Source organism: Nanorana parkeri, unplaced genomic scaffold, assembly GCF_000935625.1.
Source record: "Nanorana parkeri isolate BGI_ZX_2015 unplaced genomic scaffold, ASM93562v1 scaffold918, whole genome shotgun sequence".
Taxonomy (NCBI): Eukaryota; Metazoa; Chordata; class Amphibia; order Anura; family Dicroglossidae; genus Nanorana; species Nanorana parkeri.
In genome coordinates, this window is record NW_017307186.1 from 336,570 (window position 1) to 359,341 (window position 22,772).

At 40.7% G+C, this 22,772-nt stretch overlaps 1 protein-coding gene across 1 annotated transcript in view; it reads left to right on the plus strand.

The window, feature by feature from the left end:
• The window catches only part of NAALADL2 (N-acetylated alpha-linked acidic dipeptidase like 2), a 430,657-nt gene that overhangs the window by 137,349 nt on the left and 270,536 nt on the right, over positions 1-22,772 (plus strand). Inside the window, exon 10 of the mRNA XM_018566102.1 lies at positions 12,642-12,657. Coding sequence (XP_018421604.1) covers positions 12,642-12,657 — 16 coding nt within the window. The remainder of the gene's footprint in view (positions 1-12,641; positions 12,658-22,772) is intronic.

The window sequence follows — 22,772 nt, forward strand, 5'->3', positions numbered from 1 at the left end:
ATGAAATATTACATAGGCAAATTTAATATTTATTTCTTTAGACTACTGGTGTTGCCTTATGCCAAAAAAGGAACTCTATAAATGCTCAGATAGTAGCTGTTGTGTTGATCTGAATGAGTCAGGATTTTGGGTGTAATACAATTATGTATTTTTGTGGAGGCAAATCAATGCATACACCATCCCAACTTCTGCCTCCACAAAAATAAACTCGGGTTCGGCCTGGGTTGGGGGAGAAGACATCTCTATTCTTCTCCACCAAGTGTCTAACCTCCTCTACTTGCTCAGGTGTCAGTTCTAGAGTGATTGTCACTGAAAGTCCTGGAGACTGTGGATCAGCTTTTGTGTCACCCACTGTGGCTGTTCAGGCCTCTCTAGTCCTCCACGGTTTAAGAAGGTTTATGTAAAACACAGCCCTTCTCTTTCGTAATCCATGTTGACTAACCTAATAATTTACTGGGCTCACTTTCTCCAAAGCTTCATAGGGTCCTTGCCATTGTGTTAGAAGTTTCCTCTCTGTGGTTGGTACTAAAACCACCACCCTGTCCCCCATTTCAAACTATCTTGCCATGGCTCTCTGGTCATAGTAAGACCCGGATATCTTCAACATACTGGAGCACATTAGCCCTGGGTACTCTCTGCTCTTCCCAAGTTTCCTTTAGGACATTCAGTATACCCCTGCGATGTTTACCATATAAAAGCTTAAATGTGGCAAAGCCCATGGAGCTTTTGGGAATCTCCCGAAGGGCAAACAACAGGTAAGGAAGCAACAAGTCCCAATCTTTTCTATCTCTGCTAACAAATTTTCTCAACATCCCCTTTAGGGTACAGTTAAACCTTTCCACCTACCCATCTCTCTGGGGGTGGTACATTGAGGTTATCAGAGTCTTTATGTTAAACCGCTGACACAACTCTTTCATAATACGGGAAACAGATGGTGTCCCCTGATCTGTGAACAATGCCTTCGGTATCCCCACCCATGAGAACATCTGAACCAACTCTTTTGCAATATTCTTGAGGCAAAAATAGGGATAGGTCTGTTACACCTGCCACTAACCTCTATAACTTTGCTCCTGGCTTCCTGCAACAGGGGATCAGTTGCCTGGTCTCACCCAAAGCTGCTACCATAAATATCTAGGATGCCATTATCCTCCACATCAACTTCACTAGATGCTTCTGGGTCAGGTCCTTGTTTACCACCCTCTACCTCGTCTTCAGTCTGCCGCATGGCCCCCGCCTCTCCCGGATTTTTCCAATGCTGATTTAACAGGACTTCATTGACAGCCCTATAAAATATCAGCCTACTCTCCCTGTGTTCCCATCTTGTTTTACATCTTTTTGGGTTAGAGGTATACAAGTCAGGATGAGTAAAAGTAAAAAGGTCATGGACACTCGTATTTCCCAGCTCTGCCTCAGGTCTCCCCTTGTTCTACTATTACAGAGATTTGTAAAAGAGTGCAGAAGTCAGGGAAATTCCTTCCTATGACTAAAGAATATAGGAGATGAGGAATTACCTTGATAATGGCAGTAGGATACCGTACAGTACACCCATGAATACAGAGCACCCCTATGGTTCTATGCTTCTGGACCTAACCAGGTTTCACTAGTTTACTCACTGCCAGAGTCCACAGGGTCCACTGCCTCTTGTTTGTCCAACATTACAGGTACTCAAAAGGTATGTCCACCTTCCACTAGGCTGCTAAACCGATAAGTCCACATAAGTTCGTGCAATCCTCCCCTAGTCCACACTGCATTGGCTCAGGAAGGTTAGGGCACCTCGCCCTGACATGTCCATTTGCACCACACTCAAAACATGTCATGGAGTTTGTCCTAGAGCGGTCCCCTCTCCTAGGGAATTGGCTTCTAGAGTATGTTTTGGACAAGTGGGCTTCCGATCCGAAGTCTGCTTCCAATCCACTCTTCCGGTTTCCCGATCTCGGGGTCCTACCATTTGACCTCGTAACAGATCGATCCAAGTCTTTTGCAGACAGATATTGTTCTATTTGTGCTACCATACTATAACAGTTCAGGGGGCTTCCCTGAGTGACTCACTCATGGAGGCCACATGGAAGCTCTCTCACATACTGGTCAAGCACAAGGATTTCCATAATCTGTGCAGGACTCTGAATCTCCAGTCTAAACCATTTCCGAGCCAGATGAATTAGGTCAAACATCTGGGACCTGGGAGCTTTACCTTCTTCAAAACTCCAATTGTAGAAGCACTGGGCCCTTACGGTTGCCGTCAGACCTAGCCGGGCCAGGATCTCTTCTTTTAGTTTGGAGTAGTCTGCAACAGCCTCCTCTTCCAGGCTTTTTGTGCTTCTCCAAGGAGAAAGGGGGAAATCATTCCAGCCCATTGCTCTGGAGGCCAACCTTCCCGCATGGCTGTCCATTCAAACGCCAGCAGATAGTTCTCCACATCATCATCTAGGGTAATTTCCTGTAGACAACTGCTTGTGCATATCCATTTTATCCCACCTGCTGGTGGGTTAGGAGGTCCCTGGGCAATCATACGGTCCAGAATCTCTTTAAGCATAGCATGGTCTTTGTGTTTTAGTCACAGCTCCAATCTGCAAAGCCAGGAGCCTTTAGCAATCTTGTAGGGCTGCAGCTGAGGCTGCTGCCTGCCTGTTAGTCTCTTGTTGCACTGCAGCTGAAGCAGCTACCTGTCAGTCTATTGCTGCACTGCAGCTGAGGCAGCTGCCTGTTTGTTAGTCTCTTGCTGCACAGTAGATTGTACAAGAGCTTTGGGTTTGGGTGCAAGCTGTCATTTTTGTATGTCAGCACTGGACGGCTTACATCCCTGCTTTAGCTACTTGCTGTATCTTCTCCTTCTGCTGGGTAAGTCTTTTTAGAGCACTGCCAGTGTGGTTCCCCTCCTATCCTATGCCTTCCTCTGCACAATGGTTCCCTTCTATGTATATAATATGCCTTTTATTCATTTGATTCTCTATAGCACCCCCTAAGCCCAGTCCGCCCCTGTCAGTGGGCCCCACAGCTTTGGACCCTGGGGCAGCAGCACTGGCTGCACCGATGGTAGGTCAAACCTGATTTGGAGGCTTTATCAGAAGAAAGTAACCCTAAAGTACCACTGGTGAAAAGTATACACACAGTTAGGAATTAAGAGACTCTGTCTGCAACTTATATTCAGAAGGAGAGAGCTTCCTTGCAGAAAAAGGTTCTTTCAGAAATACCTGACCAAACTAACGTAATTTACATTTAAATTGTATTTACATTTACATTGTGACTGAGCCTCAGATCAATGTAAATTTAAAACCTTATTAGGTACCTGAAGCTCATTTCAGGAAAGGTAAAGAAAGCCCTGGGAGTTATAGAGAAATCTAACAGTGAGTGGTCAGGTCCCATAGAGCCCATCCCGAAGCCAAATGGCACCTGAGATTCTGCAAACACAGAAAATTCTTAAATTACATATCCAAATGTAATGCTGATTTCATACTCTGAAAGGTTGGGTCCCTTCAGGAGTATTACCACCCTTATTGAGGAGTATTGGCAGGTTCCCTTAACAAACAGATCAAAGGAAAAGGCAACTTTTGTGACATCAGATGGGCTGTACCAGTGTGTAGTCTGCCTATTTGACCCTGGCCTCATTCCAAAGAATGATGGATTACATTGTTAAGCCCCACAACAAATATGCTTCAACATACCTAGATGATGTTGTCATGTTTCAGCCTTGGCTTGGATTTGAACCTACAGATTTTACAGGCAGTTTTAGATTTCATTTGTACGGCCCATTTACGGCCAATCCCCCAAAAAATCGTAATAGACCTGGAAGTAGCATCGTATTTAGACTACAGCATTAGGTCAGGGTCATAAACCTCTTAATGGACCGACTGAAGTAACTAAAAGTTGTCCCAAGCCAGTGTCAAAAAAATAGATTGGAGCCTTTTTTTAGCGATTGTAGTATACTACCTATGGTTCTTTCCTACTCTACGTTTGCCATTATACCAGCTTTTACTGGTCTCACCAAAAGGACCAAGTCCTCAATGGTGAATTGGGTAGGCAAGGAGGGGAACCATTGTTAAACACCCTTGACTTCAATCAAGAATTTCTTGCACAAACAGATGCCTCTGTTGTTGGCCTTGGAGCAGTCTTGTTCCAGAAAATGAATGGGGAAAAACATCCAGTGGCATACCTCATTTGGAAACTAACCCCTGCAAAGAGGACCTTTTCAATTGTGGGAAAGGAGTGTCTGGCCATAAGTGGGCACTAGAGTCATTTAAATATTATCTTTGGAGCATCAATTTACTCCAAAGCTCCACAGGACTATATTTTATCCTTATGAATGGACTGCATTTTTCAAATAAGAATGTATGTGTTTAAGAGGATGAACACTATTTTTATGTTGCAAATATGGAAGCAGGAGGCATCATTGAGGAGAATTATGTATGCAAAGATTGTTTTAATATTATTTATGTATTTTACCTATTTGAAACAAGACATTGATGTTGGTTTTAACAAAGTTGAAGTCTGATGCCTCATAAAACCCCATAATACCTGAGTATATGGCTATTGGATTATGTTTGGAGCAGACAGTTCCGAGTGATTACAGACCATTGTCCACTATGGTGGATGGCTTGGAACGAAGGGTCACAATGTGGTTTCTGGCTCAGCAAAAATGTGGATGGTGGGTAGAACACAGGCCAGAGGCCGATCAAGGGAAAGCTGAGGCACTGTCATGCATCCACTATGTGTTGGCAAGATGTGCTACTTTCCACAGGTCTAAGCAGAGGTGGAAGGGTATGTGAGGCTCTGGCTGGCATGATTGTGGATGTTGTAAATGTGACACCTGTCTTTCTCACCTACACATGGTGAAGGGCTCCAGAATTTGTGACTGCTATGGAGAAAACAAACTTTTTGTACATCATTGCATGTTTGTTTTGAGAAACATTTGGGGCACCTTGTTAGTCAGGAATTTGCATAAGTTTAGTTATGGGCTCAGATGAGTAGTTGTTTTTTTTGTTTTATGGTATGGACCTTTTGTACAAAGCCTTTCTGCATTGAAAACTGCTTGTTTGCTGATAATGGTAAGTTGTGTTTTTTTAAACTCTGGTTTACTATCTTTATTTGGGAATGTGAAATAAGAACTATCACCATCCAGAACTAACATTTTGGGAATGGAAGAACATTATTGCATTGAAGCCTTTGTCATATAATCAACCCCTCAGGATTAGAATGATTTGTTTGAGAATGTTACATTTTACATAGCAACAGATTAACTTTTTTAATAATACAGTAACAATACATGTGCAAGAGAATTTCTGCAAATCATAATGGCATGTACAAGTGTTCTGCACAGCCTCCAAACCATCTGTCCTTTCAAAATTGTCAGCTTAATGATATCTAGTTGCTTGTTTGTGCTTATACTCATTTTCAATTTCATATCCGTTCATATCTTCTTACAAAATAAATTAGAATGAAATATCTTTCACTCTTTTTAATGTTTAGGCTTATGTATTTCAACTGAATCCACTTGGATTTCATAAGGCTAAGTAATATAAAGAAATGTTGCATCACTTAGAAAAGGTCTGGATGAAAATTATACAATTTAAAATTTTCACATCAAGCCTAATTTATGAAAAATGAAGAAAGGAAAAGTATACTAAAAGTAGAGCTGCTGCACATAACAAATCAGTCAGTTGCCTTGTATAGTTCTCTGAAGCAAAACTTAAGGCAATATCTTTATTTTACTTCATTTGTCTTTGATACAATTTTCTTAAATAAAAAATGCATTACTATTCTACCATTGTACATACCAGTTAGTATTTGTGCCTGCTCAATTGTTTGATACTATTGAAAACCTTTAATCTAGCTTTTATTATTTAACTAGAAATGTAGCTTTTGAAAAACATTGATTGTGGGCTTATTTTTAAAACCTGATTTTATATAGCAGGTTGCAAAATGAAAGCAAGAAAATGATTGTCTGCCTAGGGCAGCATTTCCTGTACTTTTTATTTTAACCCTACAGTAGGTTGGAGAAAAGAAAAATGTTCTTACAGGTTTTTATTAGTTCAAAAACTGGTAGAGTTAATTTAAATAAACATAATAACTAATTTTTGTTAACATTTTTATAACCCTTACATACTTGCTTTCCAAGGCATTTTTTTTCTAATTTTCTGTTAAATTAAACATTTTAAATCTTTGAAAAAGTTTATAAAATTTACTTTTCTAATTCAATTTCCAAATATGATTTTCAAAAAGTGGCAAAAAAATCTTTCTTATGGGGGGTGATTCTGTACAATTTTGGATACAGGCTTCTCAAATAGTAGTACTTTCCTGCTCAAACGATTGGCTCACTGCTCTTCCCTATGGTTTTTCTCTTATAACAACACTGGGAGTGAGCATCTGTTGGTAGCAGGAAAAACCCTCTCAGCGCTCAGGAAACAGAAAGTGGATGTAGAAACTAAAATGTGAGTGGAATACATTTCACAGTTTCAATGCAAATGACAGCAGGTAGGACTCTGTAATAACATTTGCCTAAATCCTTGTAATGTATTACACTGATCAGAATAGGATTTTATTTTTATTTCAGTGGAATGTTCATCTTATTTAAAATATAGTTAATCACCTTTTTTGCAAGTTTGAGTAAATGTGTAGCCATACATTCACATTTTTTCAATTGGGTGGTAAAGTGTTAGAACCCCTGTTAAATTTGTATTGCTGTCTATGTTCCCACTGGGAAAATTCACCCTGTTTATTTGACCTGGTGACCATTGTCACTAGGAAATAACATGATGAGAAATACAAACTTTTAGAACTGTCACCAAAAAAAGAGCTGAGGGGAAATCTTCCAATGAGGACAACTGTTCTGGTAACAACTATACAAAAAGAGGGCAACCAAACTAATTAGGGGTATGGAGGACCAGAGCTACGAGACAAGGCTACTAAATATAAACATGTTCACATTAGAGGTGAGGAGATTAAGGGGGGATATGATTTCCATGTACAAGATGTTCAATGGTGGTAGCAACATTAGCGATAAACTGTTTAAAATTAACTCCATTACAAAAACTAGAGGCCACCACCTAAAATTGGTGGAAAAAAAATTCCAGCACAAGGGGCGAAGGGGGTTCTTCACAGTAAGATCAGTTAGGGTCTGGAACTCACTGCCACAGGCGGTGATTTCAGCAAATAATGTGGAATTGTTCAAGAAACTTTTGGACGATTTCTTAAGGGACCGTAATATACAGGGGCACAGGTACTCCTAGAATGAGATCCTAATAGGTTGCACTTGATGGACTAATGTCTTTATTCAACCTCAAATACTATGTAACTATGTAAATTTCCCCTCAGTATGGAAAGATTTATTCTTACTTCTTACAGGACATATACAGGGTTATTCACAAAAGGTTGAAGAGTTTGGAGAAGGCAGGAGAAGTGAACAATCTAGGACTAAATAGCTGACTTGGAAAATTTCCCCAATTCAGCTCACTTTCCAGTTCAGCTATTTTGTCCTAGATTGTTCACTTCTCCTGACTTCTCCAAACTTTTCACCCTTTAGTGAACAACCCTGTAAATTTATTTGCGCCATTTGTCCAAAGGGACAAATGCCGCAAATACGTTTAATTTCCTCTATCCGGAACAAAATTGTTTTGTCTTTGAGATACTTGAAATAAAGCCTTACTAAAAATATTTTGCATTTTATTTCAATTTTACTTGCTACTGTTTATTTATTTTATATGCATGAAAACATAAAAAAATCCATTATATAGTTGCTTTAGGAAGGTTAGGATTATTTTCCAGAGCAGATGTTAGCTTAAGAAACCATACTGTGACATTTTGCTTCTGTGTTACAACATAACTGACTGAAAGGAATCTAATTTATTGTAGCCATCCGGATACATTTTAAAAATAGTCTGTACAACTATACCTTCACTGATGTCCTGTTCATTTCTTTAGATCATCTTGTGAATATTACTTATAGCAAATACGTCAAAAAAATGATATAACCAATGATGAATTTTGGCAGGTCCTTTGAGGCAATAACAACTGTGATTTAAGAATAAATAAACATAAAAAGATAAATCTGCGTTTAAAGTCTGTTTAGTACAAGGAGACACACATGCTGTAAAGCAAACACTATGGGGTCTATTCACAAAGCTGCCGAAGGATCTGGCCGTAGCTTCGGCCGATCCTTCGGCTAGCTTCGGCACCAGGACCCCTTCGGTTCAGGAGAACCGAGGGGGTGCTGTACGGGCTATTCACAATAGCCCGTACAGCTCCCGATCACGGCCGAGCGACTCAGTCGAGCGCTGAGCCGTGCTGAAAGACGAAGCTGGCCGAGCGGCCGGCCATTGGCCGGCCGACAGCCTGCTTCTGACAGCTGGGCGGAGCCAGCCGTGATCTTACGGCTGGCTCCGGCCACTTTCAGAGAGATCAGCGTCCCTGGTTGCTAACCAGGGACACTGATCTCCAAGCATCTGACTCTCCCTGGCGCCCCGGGAGTCTCCTGCTCCCGGCCGCCAAGGAGAAAAACCCCGCTGTGTCTTTTTTCTTTATTCTGACACGGAGCGATGTCAGAATAGAGAAAAAAAAAAAAATCCCATTCAAAAGCATTGGGACATTACTATTGGCTATTTCTATTGCAATAGCCAATAGTAAACTAGCATTGTACCCGCCCTCTTCTGCAGTTCCCCACCAGGTCCACCAGCAGAGGGCGGGAACAATGCTAGTTTACTATTGGCTATTGCAAATTGAAATAGCCAATAGTAAACTCTCAATGCTTTTGAATGGGAATTTTTTTTTTCCTCTATTCTGACATCGCTCGTGCCAGAATGAAGAAAAAAAGACACAGCTGTGTTTCTCTCCTTGGCGGCCGGGAGCGGGGGGCTCCCGGGGCCCCAGGGAGAGTTTTTACATTTTTTTAACTTTTTTTTTTTTACAGCAGCAGAGCCGCCGGACAATAGGAAACTATTGGGCGGAGCTAGCTGTCACTGCTAGCTCTGCACAATCGTTTTCTATTTACTTTTTTCTACTTTTTTCACTCTTTTTCTGTTCTGCTCGGTGCCTCTGAGGGACCGAGCAGAACAGCCGAGCCAAATGCCGCTCGGCGGCATTCGGCTATTCTCTCACTGCTGTTCGGGATCTTTCAGAATAGCCCGAACAGCAGTGTGAAGCCTGCCGGAGGTTCGGCTCAGCCGATCCAGATGTTGGATCGGCTGAGTCGAACTCCTTCTGCACTTCGGGTCAGCCGAACATGCTGAGCATGTTCGGCTGATCCGAAGCCACACGAAGCAAGCCGATGTACGGCTGATTTCAGCCGATGTACGCCTGAAATCAGCCGTACCAGCCTGAAGTGAATAGCCGAACAGTGTTCGGCTCACTTCACTTCTGATCGGTCATTCACTGGGCTGCCCTCGGCAGCTTTGTGAATAGACCCCTATATATACAATATAAATATAAACGATTATATATCTATATCATATGCATTTTATCCAGTAAATGTAACATATGGAAGCTTAACAATACACAAAGCATGTGGCACCTGGGTCTGACACAGGGTGAGCCTAAGATATTTTATACTAAATTTAACAACATTCAATCAATTTCAGTTGCAACAAATAGGACCTTGTACTAAACCTACTACACTCGCCATTGAGGACTCCTAAAGAGGATTGTTGCCTAGCTTTCTTGCCGATGCAGTGGAGTCAATATTTTCAGGGCACAAATATACAAATCAAGGTCTCTGACTTTGCTCTGATTTTCTAACCTGCATAATTGGTTTGGGTCATTTACTCAGGGAGTAATAAACCAGAGACAGCAAGGCACACTGCATTCTTTGAAGCCAGTCAGTTTTGGCGAGCACTGGCGGAATTACCAGGGTCGCAGGAGCCGCAATTGTGACCGGGCCCTGGTGTTCCGCCTGTTGGGAAGGGCCCAGAGAGGAAGAAAAGGGCCCGCAGCTCCCTCATGCCACCACCCCATAGTTCTGCTTCTTCCCGCCGCTCTGCCCCCCGCAGCAGTAGAAGCGGGACATGTACGGGTGGCTGTGCATCGTGGATGGAGAGGCTGTACAAGTGATCTGTCACCTGTCAAGCACAATGTGATGCAGGCACTGCCAGGCAGCACATTCTGCTGTGTGGGAGAGGACTCTTTCCACTTAGTCCCACCCCTGGCCACTGAGATGCGAAAGAAGGTGCTGCATGAGTCAGGTAAGTCTGGTGTGGGTGAAGGCTGGACCGGGAAGGGGGGGAGTTTGGTGGGAGAAGCTGGTGGTATTTAGCATGGCTGATTTTCATTATAATTTATTGCTGGGACTTGCAGTTCTGCATAGCTGGTGGTATTCTGCATTGCTGTATAATGGTTATACAGCAATGTATAACCATTATACAGCAATGTATTATTAAGTACAGATGCACCAGTGCAAATACTGGGCATTTTCATGAGTACTTGTGTAACGGACCGCACGGCACCATGACTGGATGCCTATGTCACTATGTAGCTTCCTCTCGGCTGGAGCCCGAATTCTAGCATCCTCAGCCCAAACCTGGACGAAACCAATATATAAGGACAGAAAACTAAACTCACAAAATAATAAAAATTTACGCAAAACATCAAACAACACCAATGTTCAAGTAAAAACAGGAACTGACTTTATTGAAAACCAGCTCAGTATATATATACAGTTCTGGAACTCCAAAAGATAATACAATCAGACTTTCAAATAATGCAAGTAAACCATTCCCTCCAGGTGCCTTAATTAAAGAGTAGGGTGAAATAAGACACATATGATGGGATTGTCTCCTGAGTGTCTATCATCTGTTAATTTACTCAGCTACATCTAGGGGGTGATTTACTACCCTAAACACACGCATGCACCAGGTGCGTGTGATTTTCACACAGCAAAACGTATTTATCAACCAAAAAGTCTCTAAAAGCATATTTCCACTAATGCCATATATGGAAAAATCATGCACATGATGCATATATAATGCTGCTTCACAGTTTAGACAAAAATGGTTAGCTCATGCATTTACATTACTGCATTCATCAACACAAGCAACACAACATAGAGCTAATTTACACAACATCACCTTGCAATTCATGCACAACACACCTGCTGGGTGTGTACACACTACAAAGGTGTCTAGATTCCACCAATAGATCATGCTGGGAGGGAACACACTACAGAGGTGTATACTTGTTCGTGGCGTGTTTATAAGGTTAGTAAATCAACCCCCTAGTGTCAGAGTTAAATTAATCCCATTGTTAACCCAATCACACAAATGGACAAATAGACTAACAGACTAACAAGGTAAATGGGAGTCTTAGTCCAGAATGAACCTCCTTCAGTGCTGCTGGATTCACACCCTGTACCAATAATGGGCACAGGGTCACGTAAACTTACGTGCACTCCACACATAAACCAGGGATAATAGTTCCTTGTAACCCAAAGAGGTCCAAGGGGGGTCTCCATAGTCCTAGGTCCATAAAATGATTTGAGCTCAGTGAGGGAGTGTATGACCTTAGTAATTCAGGCCCTATACTTGGGTTTGTGTAACCTCTTGTTTTCTATTCAGCTTTGTTTTAATCAAATAGCAAAGTTATATTCAATATTTACACATTTTTTTCTGTTCACTTTCCTGTTTGCATATACATTTTTATTTAAAAAGAGTTTGGATAGTCTATGCCATACAACTTAAATCATAAACTAGAAAAACAGAAAACAGCAAGATAAAGGAGTTCTCCTAGGATGTGTTGCTCCCAAAGTAAACCTCTACCAGCAACAGTGTTTTATTTAATAGGCACAACAAAGTTAGATTGCTCCCTCAAAAAACTGGGCTTAGACTAGACACTTACTTAATCTAAGCCCATGTGTCCCTCAGAAAAGTTTTTTTTGTGGCATACCAAGCCATGTATCTTAAAATAGACACAAGGCTCTTCATGTGTATTACTGTGGATTACATTACAATAACATTTGACCTTGTTTTAAAAAAACATTTTGTGTGTTATCTTTTTGTTCAGTGATATACATTTTATCTTTGGCGTGATGTAGCAGTATTTTAAGGTTTGCTAATGAGTGGTGGCTGAATCCATCTATTCAGTTTTTCTTTCCTCATCTCCAGAATACATATGTGTTCCTATTTTAATAAGCTGGAGTTCTGTGCTTTGCATGGGCTGTCTATATAATAGAGTAGCCCCTTCTGTTGACTTGTTGGTACTGTACAGAGACCGATATATAATTAAGAATGTGGAAGGTTTGCTTCTTACATGTGGGCTTGCTTGCTATATTTACCAGATCTGATTTTAGTCCTGCATTTAACACTTTCTAATAACCTAGATTAATTTAAAAATTATGATAATAGTAATAGTGATTCTCAGCATCATAAAAATGAAAATCTGTAATTATGGCAACAGCAATATTGAAACTACCTGTGCTAAAAACCATAATACAGCTGCTCCTTGCCGGTGTTCTGCTTGTAGGTGTTTGCAGATGATCCTCATGTGCTTTTAAGATCTCAAAAAGTATTACCTTCAGATGTGACAGCAAAGGGCAGAAATGAAGCAAATACACAGATACAAGAAAGGGAGAAAAGGGATTAAGCCTGCAGGATGTATCCAGTGATGTACAATTGTGAGAAAATTATCATAAAACATCAAGAGTTCACTTGTGAAATTGTCAGGAGCATTGGAAATGTAACCGTGGCAGCATATGTGTTAAATTAAAATTTCATAAGACAAGGGAGTAAAATTTCATATTTCCTAAAAGGTCATGTTGTCCACTGTGGCAAACACATCTGCTTTTTTGGGGGAACCCATCAGATATAAATGAATAGATAGTTCTCATAAATGACACAGGCTCTGGGAAAAGCTATAGACTTATCAGCCCGCTGTATTGCAGCCTTTAAATTGTAGTACAACAAGGTGCTTTAGATTTAAAAGAAAGATATTACTCCCGAAACGGGAAAAGATTCCTCTTTTCATTTAATCCCCTTCAGAGTAGCACAGTGTGGCTCTATAAAGACAGACAGAGCTCTTCAATTTTCAAATATATATGGTACAGAATTATAACAGATAGGTACCACTTCTGTTCATTTTTTTAATATATATCTTTCTTGTAATGAAACATGCATTTTAGCTAATATGTTCAGTGAGGTATAAATTATATTTGACATATTTAAGGCTGAGACTTCTATTTACAAGAATATTAGAGGTAAAATGGCAAACATGCTTTTAAAATTTGATAGAAAATTGTGAATACAGCACAGAATCCCCCAAAAAATGGATATATGTATGTAGTTGTTCTCAGACTTTAGTTAGTCTGAGATTGATCTGTAGTTCATCTAATTTCTCCAGAACAATCTATGGAAGCTGCATCTGCCTGTTGCTGGGTGTGTTTGTGCCACAGAGCAGAGCAGCCAATAGGGATTGTTCTGAGCATTGGTGTCTCCTGGCTAATCACTGGAAGGTACAGGCCAGTGATGCATGCTGGGAGAGGATATAATGCTCAGTGTGCCTGAAGTAACGGTGAGTCTCCCTCCCCCGGCTGCTGACTGATTGAACTGGCTGGGCCTGAAGCCTGGGGACTAGCCTTATACTGACACTGAGGCCTGAATCTGGAGGCTCAGTGGTCAGCTACTTTTTCTGGAGATGAACATGTATGAGGACATCTGATGTACTGCTTTGCCTGATGTTCTCTGCACAGATTGCTGTGTCTGGCTTAAAGGTCCTAGTCTGTGATGGCAGCAGTTACTCTGTTCTATTGCTTAAAGAAGTCTACCTCATCCTGGGTGTTCCTGGCCCTGACCCTCTCTCCCTGAAGTTCAGCAATAAAAGAAATTCAGCTTTTATCTTCTGTCTGGCTTTGTTGGTCGCCACTGGAGGTGGTAAGTGCTATTGGGGCAGCCAGGTTACTATAAATCCCTAGACAGGCTGTGGAAGACCCATTCATCCAGCGGCTCCTTTGGGGATGAGCGCTACTAAAAGAATATCCAATCATTTGCTAGGAAAATTAAAAAAACTGTGATTTTGCTAGGACATGATTGGATGATGAAAGTCAGCAGAGCTTTAGCTGTTTAACCAAGCTAAGGTAGAATACCCTTACAAAAAGAAAATCCCTGTTGCTAAGTGAACAACCAATTTGCCTCTAGTAAATCAACCTCAAGGTGTTTATTTTTTCATAAAAAAAAATAAAAAAAATATACAAAGCATTCCTGTTTACACATTGGACAACTCTACAACAAGTTCTGTTGGGTAATATCACAGACACAAACAAAATTTATCACCACTTATAGCATATAGCCGTTTAATCCATGACAGTATAAAATATGGGTACCACAGCTTTAGTGGAGTAAAATTTGGAAGGAACAATGCATTATAATTAGCCAGGTTATACTGATAGGGGCAGGTGTGTAACTAGTCTTTTCATCACCTGAGGTGGAAGGGGGGTCTGCTGTTGGTGTACGCTATAAGTGTGGGGGTGGAGGAAGGGGGAGTGGCCTCGGCATCATCCGATGTCACTGGTTTCCAGGAGCTGAGTAGGAAACCAGTCAGAGCATACTGCTCAGCTCCTGGCAACCAGTGACATCGCTGGTTGGCAGGGGCTGAGCGGTACACCAGCCAGAGCATCCCAGGTGGCGAAGAGCTCGGCAGGGACATGTTTATGGCCCTTACACTTCTCCCCTCCATGATCTTAGCAAACAGGGATGCTCTGGCGAAAGGGGGCAGGAGAGACCATGCTGTTCTGCCTGGTGCAAACCCGAAACTGACCCAAAGAAATTCCACCTGAGGCAACACCCTGGATAGGAGCAGAATTAGAGTTCTCAATCAAAATTCTGCATTGTACTGTGACATTGTATATATGTCATAATTTTCTTTAGAAATAAAAAAAAAGCATACGTTTTTCTTATTTATGGAAAGTGGATGGAGCCATGAGAATCATTCTTTATGCTCCTTTTGCTAAGTCTGCACTCATATCCGTTGTTTTATAGCTTAGCTGGGGCCTATATAGAACAATTATAACCTGTAAAAGCTGGACTCTTCCGTGGAATCAATTATTTGTTGCACTTTTTCCAACCAGCAGCTGGATTACATTAAAGTAATGCCCTAAATGAAAATACTGAAAACATTTGATGTACAATAAACCAGGAATCTGCAGTAAAGATGTGTACAATGTGTTAATAATATGTTCTACAGCCACCTAGAAACAGCATTTAAGTATGCTTTCTAAAGTCCTTGCCATAAATACACAGATAGTTCTTAAAGATAAACTCTAGGAATACATTTTATTGTAGATTCTGTTATAGCTGTGTAAGTTAGCCCTCATATTAGGTATGCTGTATATGAAAGTATATACCAGGTAGACATGTGCACTGCCAAAAAATTCGTTTAGTTTCGTTTCGTTTTAAATTCGGATTTGTGCTATTTCGTTTTTCAGGATTCGGGTGTGAAAGTCAATTCAGATTCGGAATTCGGATTCGGACGAAATTCGGTAGCGTTAGTACGAACGTTCGTTTCGTTTATGTTCTTATTCGTTTCTTATTCGTTTCGTTCGTTCGTTTGCAACAAAAGTGAAATTTGAGGGGGAAAAAATATTTTTCTCCTTCTCTAATGTCACTTTGCTCCAACGAACGAAACGAATAAGAATCGAATAACAAAACGAATAAGAACATAAACGAAACGAACGTTCGTACTAACGCTACCGAATTTCGGAAATGGAAATTCGGATTCGTTTGCATTCGTTATGTCTGTAATTCGGAATTCGGATACATCCGAATGTCCGAATTTCCGAAAATTCGTCCGAATTTTGATTCGGAACGAAACGAATCGCACATGTCTAATACCAGGGGTCTCAAACCTCTGGCCCTCCAGCTGTGGTGGAACTACAAATCCCATGAGGCATTGCAAGATTCTCACAGCCACGACTCCCGAAAATAGATGCTTCATGGGATTTGTAGTTTCACCACAGCTGGAGGGCCGGAGGTTTGAGACCCCTGGTATATACAGTATGAATCTCCCCATTAGGACACAGACAGCTATTAAAACCTAATTGGGTTCTAGCCATTCTCTACTCTATCACAGGCTAAAAAAAAAGCATCAAAACAATTTGTTTAGATATACTTGACAAGCAACAATACTGTTAAACAACCAGTACTCCTAAAACACATGGTATTGTAGATACTGTAATAGCTATGTAAGTTAGCCCTAATAATATGTATACTGTGTGTGGAGGGCTCCTGCATAGTATAAAAATCATACCTTGTTCCATGTTGGCTCTTATACAAAGTGCTAGATTCTTAGGTGCTGTTTGGATGAGAGCAGTGGTTATGGCTCTGAGTGAAGGGCTCCAGTTGCATCCCCACCAGAATACAAGGTGTTCTGTTAATGAAGGAGATATCATGTTGAATACCTGCCCCTTCTCTAACCCCTTCTCCCATATTCTCTAGTTACAGAAAGACTTGCATTCTTTAAAAAAGAAACACAGTTTTTTTAAATCTGTGTCTGCCATTACCTATCAAAAGCACTTTATAATCCTACCTTTTAACAAGGTGCAGTGGCATAACAACCGAGGGTGCAGCAGGGGCGCGGGCCCCGGGCGAAAAGTGAAAGGTGTCTAGTGGGACATAAGCCTCCAATATGGGCCTAGGTGCAGATGCACTGCCAAAAAATTTGTTTAGTTTCGTTTCGTTTTAAATTCGGATTTGTGTTTTTCGTTTTTCAGGATTCGGGTGTGAAAGTCAATTCGGATTCGGAATCCGGATTCGGACGAAATTCGGTAGCGTTAGTACGAACGTTCGTTTCGTTTTCTGTTCTTATTCGTATCTTATTCGTTCGTTTGCAGCAAAAGTGACATTTGAGGGGGGAAAAATATTTTTCTCCTTCTCTAATGTCACTTTGCTCCAACGAACGAAACGAATAAGAAACGAATAAGAAACGAATAAGAACAGAAAACGAAACGGACGTTCGTACTAACGCTACCGAATTTCGGAAATGGAAATTCGGATTCGTTTGCATTCGTTATGTCTGTAATTCGGAATTCGGATACATCCGAATGTCCGAATTTCCGAAAATTCGTCCGAATTTCGATTTGGAACTAAACAAATCGCACATGTCTACATCTTATGGCATGGGAACATTTATTGGTTTCTGCTCTAATATTTAACAGAGTATTGTTACAATGATTGGAATAACAGGAAGCATAATTTCATTTGTTGATTTGCAAATAACTCTTTCAAAACACAAACATCTGAAATTGCACACGATTTGTCATTTTCAATTTGTGTCAATGGATTCCATTTTTCAGGCACCTTAATTTGCTGATGTTGTTCCCTCTTACCAGAACTCATCAAAGTGAGTGTTTATATATGTGTTTGTGTAACTGAAGATGTACACTATTTAGTGGAATTCATTAGCTAAGTGGCTCTCTACATTAGACCCTATTTTTATGTAACAGGAGCAGTAGACTCAGCCTGTGCTCAGAGAATATTCTTGCAATATCTACCAGTAAATTTAGGTCAAAAGCTTGATTGAATTGTTAGGAATGATTGTTAAATGCCTATGCATCATATTTACACATTGTCAAGTAAGGTATGAAGATTCAACCAGAAAAATATTGCCTCTAAAGGGATTGTGCAGATAGAGCAATATAAAACACCCCATTGTATGATGTTTACCACTGATATGTTCTCTTTCAGTGCTTTTGCCTCACAAATACTCTTTGTAATTTTGTGTACTCTTTCCATGTGCCAATTGACTGCTATGAGATTATACTGACTTCTTTTTTGTTATAATAAAAATGTAAATGCTAAAAAAACAACCTACCATTGTATACATGAATTATCATATGTTTCAAGCATGGTGAGTGTTTACCAAGCTGCACAATCAAGTTGTTTACCCTTGATAATCTCAAAATGTTTGCATCAGTTTAATAAGTACAGTTGGCGATAGATGGCATGATTTACAAGTGGAAATGCAGTTGAAAGTTTTGCTCATACATATATAAACTAATTTACTTATGAACTATGTCCTCTTCATTAAAGGGAAATTAATTGAAAACTGTGCAAGAAATATCTTGATCATGCTACATGTTTTATCATACTGTATATTGCATTTTATATGTATTTACACTTTAATTGATCACTAACCCTAAAGCACATCTTAATTACATAAAACACATTAATAAAATGTATTTTATTATTTAGCAGCATTATACTTCACATTTTACAGAGTACTTAACAGTATTAATAGAAGTCCCTGTCCTAAAAAAGTAAGCAATCAAATGTCTGTTCTAGTCATAACAGAAGGATCAATTTTAGAAGCTAGTTAGCTTACCATTCTATTTTGTTAAACTGTGGGGGCCAACACACACAAGCAAGGGAAGGATACAGAAGACCAAATAGGAATATGAGTCTCTTTCTATTTCTAAATAGGCACACACTAAAAAAAACTTCACATACTTTAATAGATTGAAATATTTAAAACTATTTTCACATTTTGCCTTAATGCTGTGTAGAACCCATTTATCACTTAAAGGGTAACTAAACCCAAGAACAAAAATTTCTGGTGGCTTGTTATTATTTTTTATTAGACTAAGAACATTTTCAGCACAGAAAATACCTGCTGACCTTGCCGGAAATGCAGTGACCTTGTCACTTCCTGTGAGCATGAGAGAAAACAAAAACAATGGGGTCTATTCACGAAGCTGCCGAGGGCAGCCGAGTGAATGACACTCGGCCGAGGCTACGGCTATATCCTTTGGCAGCTTCGTGAATAGACCCCAATGTTATCTTTGTTTTGTAATCTAACAATCCCATGAGTTCCCATGTAATGGAAATAGCTTAACCAGACATGTTTGAAGTCCAGTCTTGATAGCAAGTATAGGTCCCTCCATAGATACAGTAGAGGAGGGAAAGATTTACTAAAGGCAAGTAGGTTGTTCATTTTGAAAAGTAATTTTCCTTTAGCTTAGTAAATGAGGTCAAGCTATGCTAATTTCCATTATCCAATCATATGCAGGCAAAAATACTCTACTATTTTTTTCCTGGCACGTGATAGGGTATTCTTTGCCAAGGTGAAATCTTACCATATTCACTGTTTAGATACCATTTAATCATTCGTTTCAATCTTACAAGCTGAAGGAGCTTCACAACTTATGAAATGAATAGGGTTTTTTATGTATCAAAAAATAACCAACAAATTGTATAACGAGAAAAAAACTAAATCAAATCAATATTTGGAGTGCCCACCTTTTGCCTTTAAAACATAAATTCTCCCAGGTACACTTGCACAATTAGAGCCCATTCACACCAGATGTATTTCCAATGCAAAGACAAAATGTGGTCAGTTCACGCTGAAGCATTGCAATGCATGTCATTGGAAAAGGAAGCCTTTGTTTTTTCGGCACAATGTGTATTGCGTGAACTTACCACATCACAATGCACTGCAGTGAACAGAACTATATGAAATGTTACTTGTGACATAAATAAAGTTCTAACAAAAAAGTAACAAGTGTTATGTGCTGTATTAGTGCACTGTTTAACATTGTTCCTTTCAGCCACACACCAGTGGCTGTGTGTAAAGTGCAGCTAGCTGATGTTAACCAGCCTTTAGGGATTTTGCAAGCATATGATCCAGTGTATGAAAAAACACTTAATTAAACAGGTGCTAATGCACAAAAATAAGACACACAAAGGTCTTAGTGCATCAACAAGGTCTCTCACATGCAGACATTTTAAGAAAGCCTGGTGTTTCAAGATGTGCAGTCCGAGCTCATTTGTAGAAGCACAAAGTAACAGAAAATATTAAAGGAGAACTATGGGGTTAAGGCTTTTCCCCATAGTTCTCCTTAGGGTAATGGAAGTACACAAACTAGAGCCCTCCCATCACCCTAAGCTCAGTATACCGCAAGCTACAGCTCGCAGTATAATGAGACTCTGCAGCTGAAGCGGATCCCGACAATTATGTCTGGATCCGCCCAGCTGCGTGAGTGACATCTGGCTGTGCCTATCTAGAGCCAGAGCCAGCTGTACCCGCCCCCTCCCCCGTCCGATCCGCCAGTCAGCGCTGGCGGATCGGAGCGGGGAGGGGGGAATCCAGCCCCTCCCCTGTCACGGCAGAGAGCTGTGACAGGATCGAGAGGTATGTGTTCGCTCACCTCCCGATCTACTGAGCCGACCTGTGACAGTCTCATTGTCACAGGTTGGCTAGAACTATGAGGTGAGTAAAAAGCACTCGTCTCATAGTTCTCTTTTAAGGGCCAAAAACTTAATGGTTGGCCTGGGAAGCCTAGTGCAGCAGATTATAGACACATCATGATGACGCCCCTTTGCAACTGAAATATATCCAGTGGTACCATCAGCTCAGATCTTACATAAACCAGTGAATCTGCCACACCCATCTTCAGGCCACAGCAGTTTGGGCAGCAGTTATTTTTTTTGTAAAACTTGTGCTAAACAACAACCTGGAAACAATGCCAAGAGACTCGCCTATGCATGAAAACAGAGGTGTGCAGAAAAATAGTAGCGGGGGTTTGGAATGATGAATTCAAATTTGAAATATTTGGCTGCAAAGAGGCAGTTTGTTCACTGAAGGCCTGGTGAGGGGACAGAGATGAGTGTCTTCTGGCAACAGAGAAGGTTGGTGGAAGTTCTTTACAGGTTTGGGGTAACATTTCTCCACATGGAATGGAGAATTTTGTCAAATTTAATGGTCTCCTGAATGCAGAAAATTGCATACAGATAACGCTGGTCAACAAAAAAACAAAAAAAAATTCTGGCCTGGACTTTTGCAGCTGTTTTAGACTAATTTCAGGGTGCTGATTCCAAATCCGATCTCAGATTTGCTCTATCACATCTCCTTTTTATGCTACCGGCATACCCCATTTTCATTGATTTTATCAAAATTAACTCTTTGTCACTTATGATTTTAAGTTGTTGCAAGTCAGTGACTTTTTTTAAAGTTGTTGCGAGTCAGTGACTGCTTTAGTATTAAAATATGGTGCTGTATTTTTAGGATAGTGTGTTTATAATATCATTTTATGTAGATATCCCATATCCCATATCACATTTATTTGATATTTTCCTTCTGCGGAGCGTGATCTAACAATGGCTACAACATCCGAAAGAAGGAAATGCAGTAATGACCCAAATATCTTCTGCTACATCTGTGGCAGCTTCACTTTGCAGAATCAAAGGCGCAACATCAATACCTTTGTCAAGAAGGTTTATCTTGCCTACTTTAAAGTACGACTTGGAGACCAAGACAAAAATTGGGCTCCTCACAAAGTGTGTAAAACCTGTGTTGAAACTTTGCAATCATGGTCTAAAGCAGTGGTTCTCAACCTGTGTAACCTCGGGACCCACATTTGTCCTCGGTCATTAAGTCGTGGCCCAAGTTGCACTGCAATGCTCCATGTTGCCCTTTCCGGTGCAGGCGATCGAACTGTGGGTGGGAGGTGCGTTTGTGTTGCCATCACGGAAATTGGAGAGGATCCTCAACCTGGGGTGCAGTGTGGGCTGCTGTGCTGTGATGGAGCTCCATCCATATGTGTATTGCTTGTAAAGCTCCCGTGTGCACCCCTAGAGGTGCCGGGAGCCAGAATGTGATGAGCTGTAAGCAATGCACGTATGGATGGAGCTCCCTCGCGGCCATAGCCCCACCTCACGACGATACTTGGCACCGGGCATCATATTTTTGAAAGGCTGCTCGGTGCGAGAACTGACAGTGCTGCGCTAGGGGGAGGCCGAGGAGCCTCTCACCTAGAAAAGTGGAAGGCATGTGTCGACCCACTGGACATGTGGTCGCGACCCACTTTTGGGTCACGACCCGCCAGTTAAGAACCAAGGGTCTAAAGGAAAGAATGCTAAGCTGAAGTTTGGTGTGCCAATGGTTTGGAGAGAACCTACAAACCATTTGGATAACTGCTACTTCTGCCTTGTCAATGTAAAAGGTTTCAATAAGAAAAACAAACAACACTTACAATGCCCAGATATCCCATCTGCCAGATGACCAGTTGAGCACTGTGAGGAAATACCTGTGCCTGTATTTACTGAGCTACCAGAGATTGATGTTGAATCCCTCAGTTTACCTGCTTCTACAGATGATGATGATGATGCTCAGATCGAATATATGCCATCTGATGCAGATTGTGATAAAATGTCTCTGTTTAGTCAGCCTGAATTGAATGATCTTGTAAGAGATTTGTATTTGCCAAAGCAGTCTGCTGAATTGTTGGCTTCCAGGCTGCAAGAGAAAGGACTACTCAGACCTGGCACTAGTGTCTCCTTTTATCGTAACAGAGAAGCAGCACTGCGAAAGTACTTCCATTCAGAGGGTCAACTTGTTTATTGTAATGATGTTGAAGGGCTTCTTCTCAATATGGGACTGCCTGCATATGATTCAAGTGAATGGAGACTTTTTATTGACAGTAGTAAAAGGAGTTTGAAATGTGTATTACTGCACAACAGAAATATATATGGTTCAATCCCAATAGGACACTCTATAAATGAAAGAAGAGTATCTTATCTTATCTTATTCTTGTATGTATGCTTGTATAGCTATTCGTATATGAGCATAAATTTGCTGTTTTTATTGAAAATGCAATATTTGATATCTCAAAAACCTGATGTGATAGACAAAAACTCATGCCAGATTTGGAATCAGCACCCCAAAATTACCTTAAAACTGTTGGAATACCTTATGCCAGAAAAAGTGTGTTGACCAGTGTAATTATCCATCATGCAGTATCATTAGTGAGGTGTCTGATTGGTCCAAGATTCATTCTGCAGCAGGACAATGACCTTAGACATACAGCCAGTCAT